Source organism: Pituophis catenifer, unplaced genomic scaffold (genome assembly GCF_029215685.1).
Source record: "Pituophis catenifer annectens isolate HBS135680 unplaced genomic scaffold, rPitCat1.0.hap2 SCAF_3, whole genome shotgun sequence".
NCBI lineage: Eukaryota > Metazoa > Chordata > Lepidosauria > Squamata > Colubridae > Pituophis > Pituophis catenifer.
Genome location: NW_027256883.1, coordinates 146,240,400 through 146,257,603, shown reverse-complemented (window position 1 = coordinate 146,257,603; position 17,204 = coordinate 146,240,400). Strand labels below are relative to the sequence as shown.

At 41.6% G+C, this 17,204-nt stretch overlaps 1 protein-coding gene across 2 annotated transcripts in view; it reads left to right on the top strand.

Annotated features, from left to right (window-relative positions):
* Window positions 1-1,814: 1,814 nt before the first annotated feature.
* Window positions 1,815-17,204, top strand: part of MIER1 (MIER1 transcriptional regulator) — an 86,805-nt gene continuing 71,415 nt past the window's right edge. For both annotated transcript variants that reach the window (XM_070941278.1, XM_070941277.1), the window contains exon 1: window positions 1,815-1,896. In XM_070941278.1, the coding sequence (XP_070797379.1) occupies window positions 1,888-1,896 (9 nt within the window). In that variant the 5' untranslated portion in view covers window positions 1,815-1,887. The remainder of the gene's footprint in view (window positions 1,897-17,204) is intronic.

The window sequence follows — 17,204 nt, the reverse complement described above, 5'->3', positions numbered from 1 at the left end:
ATTAGTCGCTTCAGTCCTTGTTTCCTATGACACTTGCACTCTTGGCTCTTTTCACTATGTAATCTTTTAAATAGACAGGTAGTCCTCAATTTATGACAATTGAGTCCCAAATTTTTGTTACTAAGCAAGATAGTTGTTAAGTGAGTTTTGCCCCATTTTACAACTTTTCTTGCCTCAGTTAAGTGAATCATAGCAGCTATTATATTAGTAACACAGTGGTTAAGTGAATTTGGCTTCCCAATTGACTTTGCTTGTCAGAAGGTAGCAAAGGTCGATCACATGATTCTGGGACACTGCAACCTCATAAATATGTGCCAGTTGCCAAGCGTCCAAGTTTTGATCATATGACCATGGAGATGCTGCAACGTTCTAAGTGTGAAAAAAAAGGTCATGTCACTACTTTCAGTGCTGTTGTAACTTCTGTCATTAAACAAATGGTTGTAAGTCAAGGACTACCCATATGAGATAGTATACAGGTAGATCTCAACTTACAACCACAACTAAGTCCAAAATTTATGTTGTTTAGTGAGAAATTTGTTAAGTGAGTTTTGCCCCATTTTACCACTTTTCTTACCCCATTTGTTATGTGAATCCCTGCACTTGTTAAATTAGTAACACAATTGTTAAGTGAATCTGGTTTCCCCATTGACTTTGTTAGGTCACAAAAGGTGATCAATTGACAACTGGGACACCGCAACCGTCAGTTGTCAAGCATCCAAATGTAAATCATTTACCTGAGTATGCTTCAATGGTCATAAATGTGAAAAACAGTCATGTCACTTTTTTCAGCGCCGTTGTGACTTTGAACAGTCACTAAATGAACTGTTATAAATCGAGAACTAACTGTGACATAATAAATAAATGCTTCAAAACTAAACTAGTCCATCCCCCTGCTCAAGCAGATCCTATACGAGACGACACTGGGGGCGTTGGGGGGGGGAAAGGGGATACCGGGCGAGCCGTGATCGACTCTTCCCGCCTTTCAGAAAGATAAACGGCAGCGATAACCTGCTCTGGAGTGGCTTTAGCGCTTTCCCCATCACGAGTCCCCCTCTTCTTGCTTCTTTATCCCCGCGTATTCGCGATACGGAAAGTGGCTGCGGCTGTACTTATTTGACCCAAGTCGGGAAAGAATTTGGGCTCCATTCTTTTACCGCGGGGAAAATGCGCGAAAGTAAACGTGCGAAGAGAGCGCCGAAGGAGATTGGGGGGGGGGGGAGCAACTTTGGCGAAGCGGAAGCTTTTGACTCACCCCAGCCCATCTGGGCGGGTGGGTTGAGTCGCTGTTTTGTACAAGGTGCTCATTTTTTTTAATAATAATAATAAAAAAAAAAATTGGGCGGCCCCGCGTTACGTTGTGGAGACTCGTCGTCCGCCCAGAGAAGTCGGGACCTCGGCCCTGGGTGTGGACTGCGCGTGCGTAGTTCGTTTAAAACACCTTCCCCCCCCCTTCCAAACGGCCCCAGTCCCCGAAGAGACCGTTTCTCTTCTCGTGTTCGGGGGGGGGGAAGGAAGGGGCGGGGGGGGGGGCGTGAATGCGCCTTCCGCGAGCGCGACGCCGGGAAACGGACGCCGCCGTCTCGTGACTGAAGCGCTCGCGCTGGCAGAGAAAGAGAAGGGCAGGCAAAGCGAGGAAGCGGGCGGGGGGAGCGGAGAGGCGGTGTCGCGGGCGCGCCCACCTCCTTTGCGCGGTGACGTTGGGCCTCTTCCTCCCCCTGGTGGCTTCCCGCTCCCTCCTCCCTGCATCCACTGCTGCCGCTTCCCAGAGCCTGTGACCCATCGCCGCCGCTGCTCCCGCAACCTTTCCGTGCCATTTCCTCCTCTCCGCCGCGGCGGCGATGTGATTCCCCTTCTCCAGGCTCGGCCCGCCTCAGCTGAGCGGCGAACATGGCGGAGGTAAGTGAGGGAGAGTCGCGAGTGGCGGCGAGGGGATGGAAGGGAAAGGAGGGGAAGGAAGGAAGGAGGGAGGGAAACGAGGAAGAGGAGAGGAGGAGGAAGAAGAAGAAGAGGAAGAAGAAGCGGCGGCCGGTGAGGGAAAAGACATAGGAGTCGAGTCTCTAGGGCCAACCGGGAACTTGTTGCGCGGCCGCTGCCCTCCTTTTCCTTTCGCTTCCCCCACAAGTTAGTTACGGAGATGGGAGGAAGGTCCCGAGATGGGCCTGGGTGGCGTCTTGCGCCTAGAACTCGCGGGGCCCCCGAGTCGGGGAGAACGACCCGGCCCTGCGAGACCCCGGCGTGGCGGGAATGTTTTTGGGCGAAGGGGACGAGAAACGTTGACATGACCCTTTCGTTTCCTTCTGGGATATGAGAGGAGCCTTCCTGTGAATAGGAGAAGAGAAAAAGGCTGCTGCTTTTCTTCCTGTTCGGAACAGTCTGGATTCACCCAAGTTGTCCCTTTATTTGTTTCCCTCCCTCTCCCCCCCCCACACCTTCAGCAGAAGAATGGGAGATGTGGGGAGACCCAAAAGCTTCGTAGGGCGAGTTGGGGAGTCAAGAGAGGCTTATTTTGCTGAAACGCCTTCTCTCTCTCTCCCCCCCCCCCACCCGCTTCCGATGGTTGGGTGTTTTAGCACAGTCTTTGAAAGTCTTTGAAGTGGGGAGAGCTCTGTGCTGCTCCCGCATTTGGCAGGATACTTTCTAACAGGTTAAGTTCTTGGCTTGTGGACACTGGAAAAGGGCATTCTCGGGTTGGGCTGGGCTGGGCTAGGCTGGGGTTTGTAATTTGCCAAAACTGTTAACATTTGTCGCTCCCCCCCCACCCCCACCCCCGAAATTCAGAAGCTCAAAATGGTGTTTTAGACTCTCACGGTAAGGTTGAGCAACTTATAAGACTTGCTTAAGGTGGTTGGGTGCTGGAGGTGGCAGCACCTGTCCAGCTTTTGGTGGGCATGTAAGCTAGGCAGGGACTGGCCTTGTGAAGAGTCGGATGGAAGGCCACCAAGGGATACCAAATCTACAGGGTAGAAAGGAAAGTTAAACAAACAAAAAAAAAAAAATCCAGGAAAAAAAGCAATAGCAAACCATTTCTGTTTTGTTGCCAAGAGAAAAACATATGGATGTAGTTGAGCTTGTATAGGAAAACTTACTTTAATCCTTTACACTACCATATTAGCCTTTGATTCCCACAAGTAATGGGTATTTTCAAAATTGATAGTAGTATAGTTTATTGACATTTAAATATTTTTTAAAACATTGATGTGTTTGGGGATTTTTTGGTACAAGGAAAACCTCTTAAAATCTCTTAACCCAGCTTGGATGAATTACTTATCTCAAAAATTGATAACCTGTTTTAGCACATGTCTTTCACCACTCTTCTGCTTAAAAAGTGTTATAATTATTCCGTGTGGAGCCAAACAACTACAGTGCTTTGATGCCTGTGCTGCCCTCACCTTTGCTCACTTAAATAAGATTGTGTCGGTATGACATTTTTGTTTAAAATGATACCAAAAATGAAAAGATGTAAAAAAATTGGTCTATATTTGCAATTATATTAATATGTGAAAAAAATAGGGAAGCTCATCTCAGGACAGGCGAGATAGCAGTTTTCAGATATCCATCGAAATGATAGAAAACAAGGAGAAAATCAGAGAATATTAGTTGAATATCATTTTAGTTGAGATTCAGAAAATGAAACTGATTAGTTCCATGAACATGTGGCTCATGTTCAAACTTGCCTCTTCGCAGTTTCCTTTTTGAAAACTTAATGGTTTTTACATCTGTTTGATACAATTGAGTTAAAATGGGTATACTTAATTTTTCTTTGTTTCATTACAATGTTGAAAGTTGCTTCTGTTTTAGTAGTAGCTTTTGCTTGCTTTTCTTTTCTAAATACATAAAACAGTACTACCTTAAAGTTTATCATTATAATTCAATTTTTAATAGTAGGGCTGACAACTTACAGTGAATATGCCCTATTGTTTTCTGGAGTTTTGTATCTACTTGTATATCTGTGTTAGTTTTATACTTATTTAGTCAGTTTTATGCTGACTAAATAAAGTTTCTATTTTATTCTAACAGAATGGTGAAAGTAAATTCAATCCAAAATTGGAGCTCTTAATTATATGCTAGAGGAAGAAATATATGCATACACATGGACCATATTCTACATTGCTTCTGAAGCAAGACTGCATTTTGTAGTAATGATTACTGCTAGATGATCAGGCTATCTAATGATTTTTCTTTTCCTCAGTTTACTCTCTTGTTATCAGAGGGATTCCTAAAGTAATTTACAAAGGAGTATATTTTTAAACAAAATCTTTATAATCAAAACCCAAAAAATAGTATATTAAAAATAGAAACAAATTGTAATGATTTCATTAAAACAAGATAAAATATTGAAGCTTTTTTTCCTTTAGGGACACACATGTTTACTGAACTCATCAAAAATTCTCCAAATCATTACCTGATCCAAATAAAGAGGCACTAAATAAGGCAAGCATTTCTGGGGAAAATATTTTTGAGCAGTATTACCATAACAAAAAAAATCCTCAAATATGCATGAATGAGAGTATTAATAATATTGCTAGCTATTAATTTTGTTTCAGTAGTTTTAAAATTATTCAAATAGCCTTTATCAAAATATTTTAAAGACCAAATAATCTGATCATGTAGTGGTTTTTATATATAAAATTAAACTATTGATTTTTAACTGAGAAAAGGTGTTGCATTGAATGCAAAGTCATACATTGTTTGGACCTTTCTTGTGGTACAAATTTTATACATTGTATTGGCTTTGCAAAGCTAGTTGCTTATGTTGTAAGAAAAAAAGCAGGCTTTTCTATTTTTCTATAGTTTTCATTTTCCCAGATTAATCAATAAACAATAAACTAAACTAATTTTTTCCCATTTGAGTAAACTAACAGGAAAACTACATTTGTAAAAGTTTTCAAATTTCTAAAAGCTAGTAAAAGTTTTTACATTTTGTAATAAGTTTAGATCAGGGGTGAAATGCTACTGGTTCACACTGGTTCGAGTGAACCGGTAGCGGCAGCGGCGCATGGTTTGGTGAACTGGTAGTGGCGGCAGCGCAAAGCTCTGCCCACCCCCCCAGACGTCATTACTTCCTGGTTTTAACAGGAAGTAAAAACAGGAAGTAACCTGTTTTTGACCTTCTGAAAAATTGCACGTGACGTACGCGCACAAGCACTTCCAAACCAGTAGGGAAGGTAAATAGATTTCACCCCTGGTTTAGATTAACTGCAGAGTTTTGATATGCATTCCTTATATGGTTGAATCAATAGTGTATGGGAAGTTAAAGCTGTAGAAAAAATGTTTATGGTAAATTAGTATCAGACTGATTGACAACTGCTTAAATAGAAAGTTCCTCTTAGAGGTATGAGTGTTACAGAATTCTTTTTAGCAAAATTAATTGAGATAGATGGGATGTGCTTACTTGAATTTCAGCAATTATTTATTTTCAATTTAGAATCAATATATAAATTAAAATTCTCAACAACATTGAGACAAATTGATAAGGAAGTGGATTTCTGACCTGATAACAAGGAAGCTTACATAGGTTTATATGTTTTTATCAGTTGGGGAACTAATTCTGACTACTTTTATCTGCTTATCATTATGCCAATGGTTATCATTGGTTCAAAGTTATGGCGGCCTCTGAAAAAGTGACTTATGATCATAATGCTTCTTGAAATTACAACTATTGCACCACCCTAAGGTCACATTATCATAATTTGGGTGCTTGGCAACTGGCTCACATTTATGATGGTTGTAGCATCTTGCAGTCATGGTCATGATTTGTTACATTCTGATCCGGTTTCCAACTAGGAAAGTCAAGGGAGGAAGCTGGATTCATTTAACGAATGCTGTTATTCACTTAACCACCACAGTAAAAATGGTAGTACACTCCAGTTCAGTCACCTGATGACTCACTTAGTGACCACATCACTTAATGACCAAAATTGCCATCCATTTGTGATCATAAGTTGAGGATTACTTGTTGCAATACAAATATCAATATTTACCATGCAATCAAGCAATACAATTCCAACTTTGAGAGAGGTGTTTAATTTAAATAATAACATAGCATCACAGAGTTAAAAGCAGGGGCATCCAAATAGCAAAGGCAAGACTTTTTCCCAGTTAAAAATTAATAGCTTAATTCTACAGAGCTCAGAAATACAGGATACACCAGATTCTCCTTTGCTCCATACCTTCAGTCTTTCAAAGAAATAAGCCTGGTCTCACAAGTGCTCCAACAAGAGAAGAATGGCATGTGAGGGTAGAGTTACTGCTACTTCATCATTCTCCACTGTTGTTCCCAAGTAAGCTGTTGCCTCAACAACAGTAGTAGTGCCATTACTGACAGTTACCTTCTAGTCGTCAGCCAGGAATGGGATGCTTTGTAATGACTAAGAGTGTAAGAGGAGATTGTTGTGAGGCTTAAGCATGTTGTAACAGCAGCAGAGAAGATAAAGTTATTATTATTATTATAGTACTATAGTAGCTCATGATGTCTCTCTTCTCTTTCTCAGAACCAATCTCAATTGGGAGAGAGTCAACAACTTAACTCTCAAATTGCACAGCTCCTTGTGAGAGTTTTGCTTTGAGGCCCAGAGAGCTCTACATACACTGTATGTTCTGAAAATGTAGAGTATTTATTCGTTGAAAGCAGAATGAGAAGGGAGGCAATTTTTTTCTTCTTTGGTAGTAAATTCTGTAATTATGCTACAGAATCTGGTTTCCAGTTATAATAATAAATTACCAACATTCATATTCTACCACAATTCAGATAGACTCTTGGCATTAACATTAATTTGGAAATAAATGATACTTTAAATTTCCTGGTCTCACATAGTTTAGAACTTTGTAGATCAACACGAGTACATTGAATTGGACTTGGAAGCACAATAAAAAGCAATGAAATGTTTGAAGAGCAAAGTAATGTGATGTGTGGAGCATATGCTTTGCAAAAGTCTCCCTGCTGTCTTTTACACTAGCTCCATTTCCTGATATACAGCTTGTTATATAAATCAGGTTTGCCTAGGATGGTAAAGTTAAAGAGATCTTGAAAATCACCTGGCCTAGCTCACTCTTCATTTTACTTTTTTTTTGTGTGTGTGTGAAAGGATGCTGTTTTAGTATGCTTTACAGAAGGCTGCCTACCTTCTGCTTCAATACCTCCAAAAAAGAAGAAACATATAACTACTTGAGGCAATCTGTTTGATTGCCAAACAGCCCTCAAATTTTGGAATATTTCCTTATTCTATTTATACATTTATAAACTATTTCAGTCAAAGTGACTCTAAATGATGATAAAGCAATTGCCAATGCATTGGCAATAAAATACAACAATAATAAAAGAAAAGAAAACATATCTTATTATGTTTTAAAATTATAACATAGCATTCCTATACTAGGTACTCTATAGTAGTCAGAAACAATAGGTGTTCCAGAAAGCCGGGTTTTTTAAATCTTTTGGAGCATCATAACAGTGGGAGCTACTCTTGCCTTGGAGGGCGGACGACAAACTTTTCCACAGGAGAGAAGCCCACTTCAGGGCACTCTTCCTTTGTACCTCTTGATTGGCTGAGCCTACAACTTTCCCCCCATATTTTTTATCTCTTGGTGTAGGAAACTGGTTACCTTTGAGGGTAACATGCTTCAAACTGCCATTTGCTGGGTGACTGATATGAAGAGATGAAACTCCACCTTCTATTTGCCAATGCCAAACTAACATAGATTTTATCCTAATCCAGCTGGGTATTCTTTTTTGAAATTATATTGTTTATATTTCTGTAAAATTTAGTGTCAGCCCTGGCATGCCTGGCGGGGCTGACATTAAATTTTAGTGTCAGCGGGGATAGGCAACACCCAGGACGTTGCACCGGGGCATTCCAGCACAACGGACCAACTGGGTGGCCAAGCTACGCCCACCACGCCCTATACCTGTGGGCCTCGGATCCGTTGCTGCTTCCATTCGGATTCCGGCCGGGCCCGGTGCTGCTTTCGTGGATGTTGGGCAGCATGTTCAGCTGAGAGCTGGGAGCCGGAAACAGCTCTCAGTTGGAACAGGCGCCTGTGCACTGGGTAGGCTTCGGCATCTGGCCAGCATCTAACAAGGAATCAGTTGAGGGGAGTGGAATGCACATGTGGCTGGGGGTGGGGCTGTGGGAATGTTTAAATGGTGATGGGGAGCACTGGGCGGCTAGCCCCGATTTCATCTCACTGTATAGCACTTGGTGATGGTCAGATTGTGCCGGAGCAAGGAAGATAAAAGTACTACAAACCAGGAACTGAGTTTCAGATTATTCTAAAAATGGTGAAATCTCTCTCTCTCATATCTTAGTATAGGTCTGTGTGAGCAGGGGGTTGGACTAGATGACCTCCAAGATCCCTTCCAACTCTGTTACTGTTACTGGTTAGGCTTCAAGCCTTTCTAAGTTCACATTTTAAGTTTGTTCTCTGACATCATGCTGGTTGGAAATTCTTAAAACTTTCATCTTAAAATATGCAAAGGGCACTAGGATCATGAAGAATATTACAGGGATGAGGTCACACTCAACGCAACCCACTTCATAGGGGGATTGTTGTGGAGAAAATAGACCTTTATATACACTTATCTTGATTGTACAAAATAAAGATAGAATATACAACTGATAGTAAATAAATAAATACCGTTGTCTTTGGAAAAGCTTTTTCTGTTATAAACAAAGCAGTAGAAATTCCTAATTATAGCGCATGAACTTTGTAGTTTGAATAATTACAGGTAAGGATCAACTTGTTACCTAGATTTTTCCATACAGTTGATGCTATTTATCCTTGGCCAGTCTAGTAGTCTAGTAGTGTCTGGCTGGGGCTGATCTTGAGCCTTAGAAAAAAGGTGGACTATCAATATAATAATCCTAAAAGTATGCTACTATAAATCATTGGAGACCTAGGTAATAACTTCCTTTCATGACTTACTGTGAACTCAGTATTCTTTTTCAATCAGTTAAAATAATAGTCTGATTTTCAATTTTATATCATTATTTTAAAAATGTAATCGTCAAAAGCTATATCCAATACTTTTTGTTGTGTTTATTGGACATATATTTGAAAGATAGTAGGAAATCATGGCATTTCAAAAACTTATGGTTATTTTTGTATATTAGGCTTTTAAAAACCATAGTTGCTTTCTTCTAGATAACAGGAACAGCATAATATTGACTTTGAATAGTTTATTGATAGCTGTACAAGTGGTATTCTTTTTATTTGTAATTTCTAGGGCTTCTGACTTTGTGGTACACTGGAGTTATGGAACTGACAACTGGACCATACTCAGCTATTTCTTACTCTGTTGTGATAAAAGAGACTTGGGACTCTGTCCATCAGCATATAATACTGAACAGGATGAGACAAAACTTGTTGTTAGGATAGAAGCTGTCAAAAGAAAGATCAAGTTTGAAAATAGGCTGAATAGGCCGGGGTTGCAGAGGAAAAAAAAAACCAAGAAAATTTTACCACTATTCCCCTCTGGAGTACCATGTAATGTGAGCTTTCCTTTTTTTAAAAAAAACCTTTGAACTCCATTCTTCCTCTCTGGCAGTCATATGACTTAAAGTGGAGCTATTATTAGAGGGTTGGAATGAATTCTGAATGCCATGCTCTGCATCCCTAGCTTTTAAAAATATGTTTTTGGTAAATTTGTATCCAACTCATTGTCTCTCATACCATAATCAGAACTGATTCTTATCTGATCTGATTTGGAACTTTTGGGATATGAGCAAGATGAAATGGAAAATATCTATTTATGCAATAGTGGCAAATATGTAGTATTAGAAATACTTCATATATTTTACAAGTTCTTCATCTATTTTGCTTGATTTTTTTCCCCTTCATTAAGGACCAAATATTCTATTGTTTGAATAAAAACTAAACCTGGGAATAAAGAAAAAGTAAAGTAAAAACTAAGCCTCTAAAGGTTATGATTCCTAATTTTGCAAAACTATTGAGAACATGCTTTTCATTTGTTAAAAAAATTTGTGCTTCCTGAAAGGTAGAGGTGGAAACAGATATATTTTAAAGTGACTGACTAACTGTTGAAGCAGCTCTCTATTATTGTACATGGCAGCTTCGGTGGGTAGAACATCAACATTTATGTGTAGTTGATGAGCAGTGTCTAAGTACCGATATTAAGATAATATCTTAATGTCTTTAGTATAGCTTCCTAGGCACTTTAGTCTTTGAGGAAGATCCCACTTCAATAACAAAACATTTAAATTCTGTTTTGATATTACATGTACCATATAGTATTATAAATTACTATATCTACTGTTGCTGAATGCCAGATCCATCTGTAATAATACTACCTTTATTCATAAGTTGGTGGTAAATGAACGAATAGATCAGGTATATATTATTGAGCAGATTAGGGCTGTGGTCCTCCTGAAGATTTCTCCTCCCGAGTTTTGTGTCTGATATCAACTGCAGTGCCAGGGTTCAAGAAATGCTCTTAAGAAATAATTTATCTGTGACCAGGCGTCCTACTTTTGAGATGGTGTGGTGTAAGTGTCTGTGCATTCAGCTGAACTATAAGAACAAGATAAGGATCCCACGTGGCTGCCCCAACAAGATACATCCCTCTTGGATTTCCTCACTGGTCTGATACTGGTATTTCTAAAACTATTTGTCTTATAAGCTTTCAGTCTCCATGCCTTGGAAGAGTGTCTAGGAAGGCTCAGTAACTCACAAATACCTGTAGAGTAAGTCAAGTGAACTTGATAGAGATCTGCAGCTTTGTGGCTACAAGTATATGGGATTAAAATACATTGTCCACAACATCCAGGTAACATTTGCAAATAGCTCAGACAAACACCTCCCTAATTCATTGGACAGAAAGGAGGAGGTATCACATAATCAGATGTGCCAGATTTTGTTATAGCCAATTTCAATAAAAGTAGTTTTAGCCGCTTTGTGGAGTTGATTTCTTCGCTTGATTATCTGCCTTGGTTGATATTATCATAACTTGTCTCAATATAATTTCAGGCTCAAAATATATATGCAGGCATATACCGGATCTCTCTTTTTTTTCAGATAAATTGTGTGAGGATATAGGATACAAATATAGTCCTTTGCCATTTTAAATAACTTTCTGGTCAGATGAGTTTAATCACTCTGCATAATTTCTGTAGGGTGGCATGACTGACTATCTGCCTCAGGCACCTTATGTATCTGGAGGAATTCCACTAAGCACTTAGGGATTTTCCTAGCAACTCGAGAAACAGTTTTATTGATGTTGGTTGGAATTTGGAGGTGACCAGAGGGTTGAATTGTCCCTGTGCAGCAGCTTCCTGTCTGCTAATCCCATGTGCTGCTAAACTTTCTCAGGTGGTACAGGAGTTAAAATAGCAGAAGCTAATAGAGTGCCATAGAATAAGACAAAAGTGGACTTGGCCAAATAAGAGCTCATGTTCAAGCCTACATGGTAATTAAGGAGGCAAAGCTTCAAGACCTCTCTCCTATTGCATTTGTGGGATATTGTCCCATGGCATTGTTTAAGGTCAGTTGCTCTCTATTGGAAAAGAAGAGGCCTGAAGATTTGCCTGTATCTTCCTCTCCAAAGGCAGGATCTAAAGCAGTATCGGGGGAAATACCTATGATGTGAACTAGGATCTGTCAATAATTTTGGAGGAAGGTTTTTGAGAATATTGTGGGGACTACACGAAACTGGTGGAAAAGTTTATTGATAAGTTTGTGATAAACTATAGTTAGTATCCTAATGATACTCCTTTGTGTATCTCCCAGTTACTATTGGATTCTGGAAGAGAATTCACTGAAACAGAGAGAGAAACATACGTATTGTATTTCAAAACATTTATGAGGAGCATGTAGATGTTTCAATATCTTTCTTATCTGAAAGGGTGGTTCTTCAGTTTTGCAATCTGGGAAAAGTGGCTGAAACTCTACCTCAGTGGAGGATGCTAGGATGCAGAAACCTGGAAGCAAAATAAATGAGGGTGAGATTTTGCTTATTTTGCTTTTAGGTTTCTGATTCATGGCCCCTTATTTTTTATATAGTAATATAGTAATGTTATTGAAAATTATGTTATACAGATAAAATGAATACAATTTATTGTGTGTGTGTGTGTATCTAATGCAGATAAGAAAAAGAGAAAAGAGAAAAAGGAACCTCCCTCTTCATCCCCTGCAAATATGATCAACATCTTCACTGTCTCTTAAAATAGCACCAAGCAACTCTTCATCCCATACCTCACCCCATTCTCTATAAACAGTTCTAAAAACTCATCTCTCCATATTAATCAGCAAAAGTCCATTAAGAGTTATCAAAAATAACAGCCCTATCGCAGACTATATCTGCTTAAACTCAGTTTGAATTGTTCCTTTTATATTTAAATTTCCATCTCTATTTAAACATATTCCCCCATTTCCTCTCTTCAAACAAACAAAACTTTTAAAACATCATAATCCAGTCTGTCAACAAACCATTTAAACATTACCAAAAATAGTAACCCATTTATTTTAATGTCAATCAAATAAACCGATTTTATATTCTTCTTTCTCCCAACAATCTTTAGATCTCTCAAAGTTCTAACATCCCCTTTTGATACTTTGTCTCTTCTCTCAGAATCCCTCATATCCTTTCAAGTCCCTTTGTAATTCTAGTAGAAAGATGTTATTCACCACTGTTCATATTCTTACTGTCTCTTTTTAGAAAATCCTTGGCAACTTCAACAAGTCCCTTTTGTAAATCCAATGTAGAGGAATAATCCATAGCATTCTTCTGATTTAATATGTGTATGTCTTTTTCACTTATTAAATCATAATTTAGTTTCATTTGTAAATTTACTATTTCCATCTCTTTCTTATAGGCTATCATTTTTAATCCACCTTCAAATCAATTACAATTTTATTAAGTGGCCTTGTTCCTCTTCAATACCATCTTCTAATTCTTCAGTAATAGTAAATAACTTCCTGAAAACCATTCATTGTAGATCTCCCTTAAAGTGTCCACTAGTGTTCAACCTTCAAAGTTATCAGTTTTATCCAAATACCATATTTTTTCAGAATATAAAATGCACTTTTTCCCCCCAAAAAAGAGAGTGAAAATCTGGGTGCGTCTTATATTCCAAATGTAGCCCTGCCCAGGTTCTCAAACGGAGGTTTCAGAGGCTGAAAAAAGCATCAGAAACGAAGCTTCAGAAAAGAACCCCCCAAACAGAGCTTCAGAGGCTTTTTTTCTGAAGCTCTGTTTCAGGGGCTTTCAGAGGCAGGAAAAACGTTTTTTCTGAAATGGAGTTTCAGAAGTTTCAGAGGCAGGAAAAAAAGCAAGGCACAGAGCTCACAACCAAGGAACCTGTTGCTAAACTTCATCTCTGGGAACAGCTGATTGGGGGTATTCCGGGAGGCCAATCCACCTGCCAATCAGCCTTTTTCTTATTTTCCTGCCCAAAAACTAAGGTGCGTCTTATACTCTGGTGCGTCTTATACTCCGAAAAATACATTATATAGACATTTTCCCATGGGAAAGATCCTTTTAATTAACTTCAAAGTCTTAAGTCCATTTGTATTTTGTTTGTATGTTTGCTAAAAACTTTCTAAAGTCAATACTAAACATCCTTTTGCTGTAGTCTCCCTCCAATTTTTTTTTTTTACAAATCTTTGAACTTGTAGTTAAAACTTATTTTTTGAAGGATTGAACAAAACTCACTCAGTGATTTTACTAAGACCTGCCTATCTAAAGGTTCTCAATCTTTAAGCAAACAATAAAATAAATTTAAAATTATTAAGAGTGAACCTCAATTGAACCTAAAGTAGTTATATATAGACTGCATTAGCAGCTATAAGTTCTATGAACTCCTTAGTCAGTCATACGTTGATCACAAAAACGCAGTTCCTGCCATCTGCTCACCAAAAATGAGCTGTGGGGAGTAAATATGGGTAATCTTGAGATCTCTACTTTCTCCAGAGAGATTTTGGCAACTTACATCCAGCAGCATTTCACCATGGTGCTCACCAGAAGAGTCTCCTTGTTTTCTAACAGTAGGTCTAATTAAAGAAACTTAGTGTGATTCATGCTTTCTGATTGTGCTCTGCTGTTAAGGATTTGATATTAATTACTGATCTTGGAAACTATAAACTCCTTAATATATACTTACTCAAGGACAGGTTGCTTAGGGTTGTCCACATATAAGAGAGAAAGGGAATTTGGGAGGGGGGCAGAAAAAACTTTTCTTTGGCAGTCTCCAATTATGGAATATTCTTGTACCTATGTTCTAGTCAGCATACAATCCAATCTTTCATAGATCTGTGAAGACAGCTTTTCTGGAGGGCCTCTGAAGTCTATTTTTTTGCACTTATTAAGTGGTGTTGGTATCAAGTGTATCTTTGTGTCATTTTATTGCTATATTACACTGATATATTTGTTACAATTTTATTTCTAGGTTTTCCAGAACGCTGCTACTACACTCCAGCATTGGGAAAATCCTCATATCTGACAGCAACTGAGAGAACTTTTTTATTATTAAACTCCTCCTCTGTGCTCTCTCCATGCCCCTTTTGCACACCAAACCCCAGTCTTTCTCTCAGTTGCTGACGGACTGAGAGGGTTTTCTCTGTGCTCTGTAGTGTGGCGTTAGGCCTTTGGTTATTTTTGATTAGCCCCTTTTTTTCTTCTGTTTTTGATTTCGGTTAGGATTAAGTTTTCAAAAAAAAAAATTTTTTTCTTTTTGTTTCTGTGAGCCTGTCAGCTGTTAGCCGGTTTCGTGCCCGGGGATCCGGGTCGTGCCGGCTTTCGCGCCTTCTGCCGCCGGCTTCTGTCCCTGCGGGGTGGATCCGGCCGGTTCCTTTACTGCTGGTGGGATCGGGGCTGACTGATTTGTGCCCCGACCGCCGTGCCTTCGAACAGAGATAAGCGGCGGCGCCTCAAAGGAGCAGGTAACGGCGCTCGCCCCACCGCTTCGCGGCTATTCCAGCGGCCATCCCGTCAGGTTTCTGTGGGCCCGCCGTGTGGCAACCGGCCTGACTACCTCCCCTGAGTGGCGACCCCGAAAACGGCGCCAAGGGAAGCGCCTAGTCATCTCGTTGAGCGCGGGCGGGCCGCCATTTTGTCCCTATGCCACCACTGTGCGGCTGCCAATTCGAGCATTGGGGCGGCCGCCATTTTGGATCCCTTTGTGAAGCGCGGGCCCTGATATAAAGGGCCACGGCTCATTTCCCAGGAGGCCTCCTTTACAGTGCCTTGGTCCCAGTCTGGGCCCAGACACCGTAGGTCGAGAAAGGGGGGGCGTTCACAATCTAGCGCTTAACCCCTTATCACCCCATAGGGCAAAGCCTGCCCACACACCAGGGCTGAGCACTGGGCTCCATCATGTTAGGCGTGGAAGGATTGCCATCTCTGTTCGCTGGGTACAGAACGCTGCCCAGGGCTGTATCAAATAAATAAATTATTTATTTAAAAAAAAAAACCGCCTAATTAGCCGCCTGGGGGCGTTCTCAACATGGCAGACTGTTCATTCTCCTCAGATAGTGAGCGGGAGGTTAGCCCGGTCAGATCCACTAAGTCCCGCAAGAAACAGTCGGGCAAACGCTCTGCCTCTGGCGGTCACAAGTCCCGCCACTCTAAAGCCTCCACTTCGGCCGATAAAGACGCCCTCAGGCGTCATAAAGCGTTGGAGAAACAATGTGAGAAAGCCAGGCAAGCGACGGCTTCATCATCCAGCCGGGATACGGGATCCACCCCGCAGTCTGTTTCTGTTCCCGACGGTTCAGGGAGGAGAGAGGCCCGACCTGTCCCCTTGGCTTGGCAAAAGGGTGTGTCCCAGTCGATGCCTGATGTTTCTTTGGCGGGTCTGGAAGGTTTTCCACCTCGGCGCCAACCTTCGGCCACTTTCACACCCACAGCAGCGGGCCTCCGAGCAGTGGACAATCCTACGCCTCCTTCACAATTCGACTTCCAGACGATGCTGTCTACAGTGTTAGCTTCTATTATGGCGGCTGGAGCACAAACTGCAGCTCAGACATCCACAGCGGGGACTTCTTCAGGCGTGTTGGCTGCTTCAGGATCACGCAGGGCTCGTTCCCCCTCTCCTCGAGAGTCTGTTTCGTCTGAGGGTTCGGTCCAGGATGAAGAGGGCCTGGATGACCTTGAATTCTCCGAGGATGAAGGACTGGTTCCTGATTCTCCGGCCTTTACGGGCCTGTTTCGCCCTGCGCTATTCAAGTCTCTCCTTCACAAGGCTCGTCTGACAACTAATTTGGGGTCTGTGGGGGCTCAACCTCCGGCAACCCCATCTGAGACCGGTCCTCACGATGCCTTATTTAAACAAGTCAAGCAGGAGAAGGACTTTATTCCATGCCCTCAACTGTTCACGGATGTTCTACAGGCTCCTTGGGCCCAACCAGGGTCGTCTACTACGCTGAGCAATCTAGACAAGAAACTGTTCTGTGCGGCGCCTGAGCTGGAGGCAATGTTGGACTTGCCCGTAGTGGATGCACCAGTGGCGTCCCTCACTTCTCAGTCGATGGTTTCGTCTGACCCGCTTGAGGGCCTAAAATCTGAAGACAGACGCACTGAATTGGCCTTTCGTCGGTCACATCAGGCCGTGGCCTGGACTGTTCGAACTGCCACGGCCACTTCATTCTTCAATAGGGCCTCCTTGATCTGGCTGTGTCAGCTTCAGGAACGGCTCCCTCCGGAAGATACCCGTTTACGGCACGACATTAATAAGATTATTGCAGCCACAGAATACTCGGTGGACGCGTCGCTGAACTCTGTCAAGTTCGCATCTCGGGCGCTAGTGACTTCTGTCACATCGCGACGCCTTTTCTGGCTGCGGCCGTGGAAGGCTGATGTTAAAGCCAAATGGAAGTTGGCGGCGGCCCCGTATAAAGCCCCGAACCTCTTCGGTGCTGCTTTGGAGCCGGTCCTTGTCGAGGACAAAGACAAACGTAAAATTATGCTATCGTCCTTCCGCAGACAGGATAGGCGTTATGCTCCATACACGCAGCGTCAGCCCTTTCGTCCGTATTCGGGGCAGGGAGGCCCCTCTTCTTACCGGCAGTCGTTCCAACCTCCTGACCGCTTCACAGACAGACACCGTTTCAGGGAACGTGGCAGACCTCAGACCGCTTCAAAGCGCCCCTATTGCGGGTCCAATTCTAGGTCTTTTAGAAGAGGCAAATGACTCACCGACTCCGGGACCCGTAGGTGGACGTCTCCAAGCCTTTCGTCATCAGTGGTCCCGGTC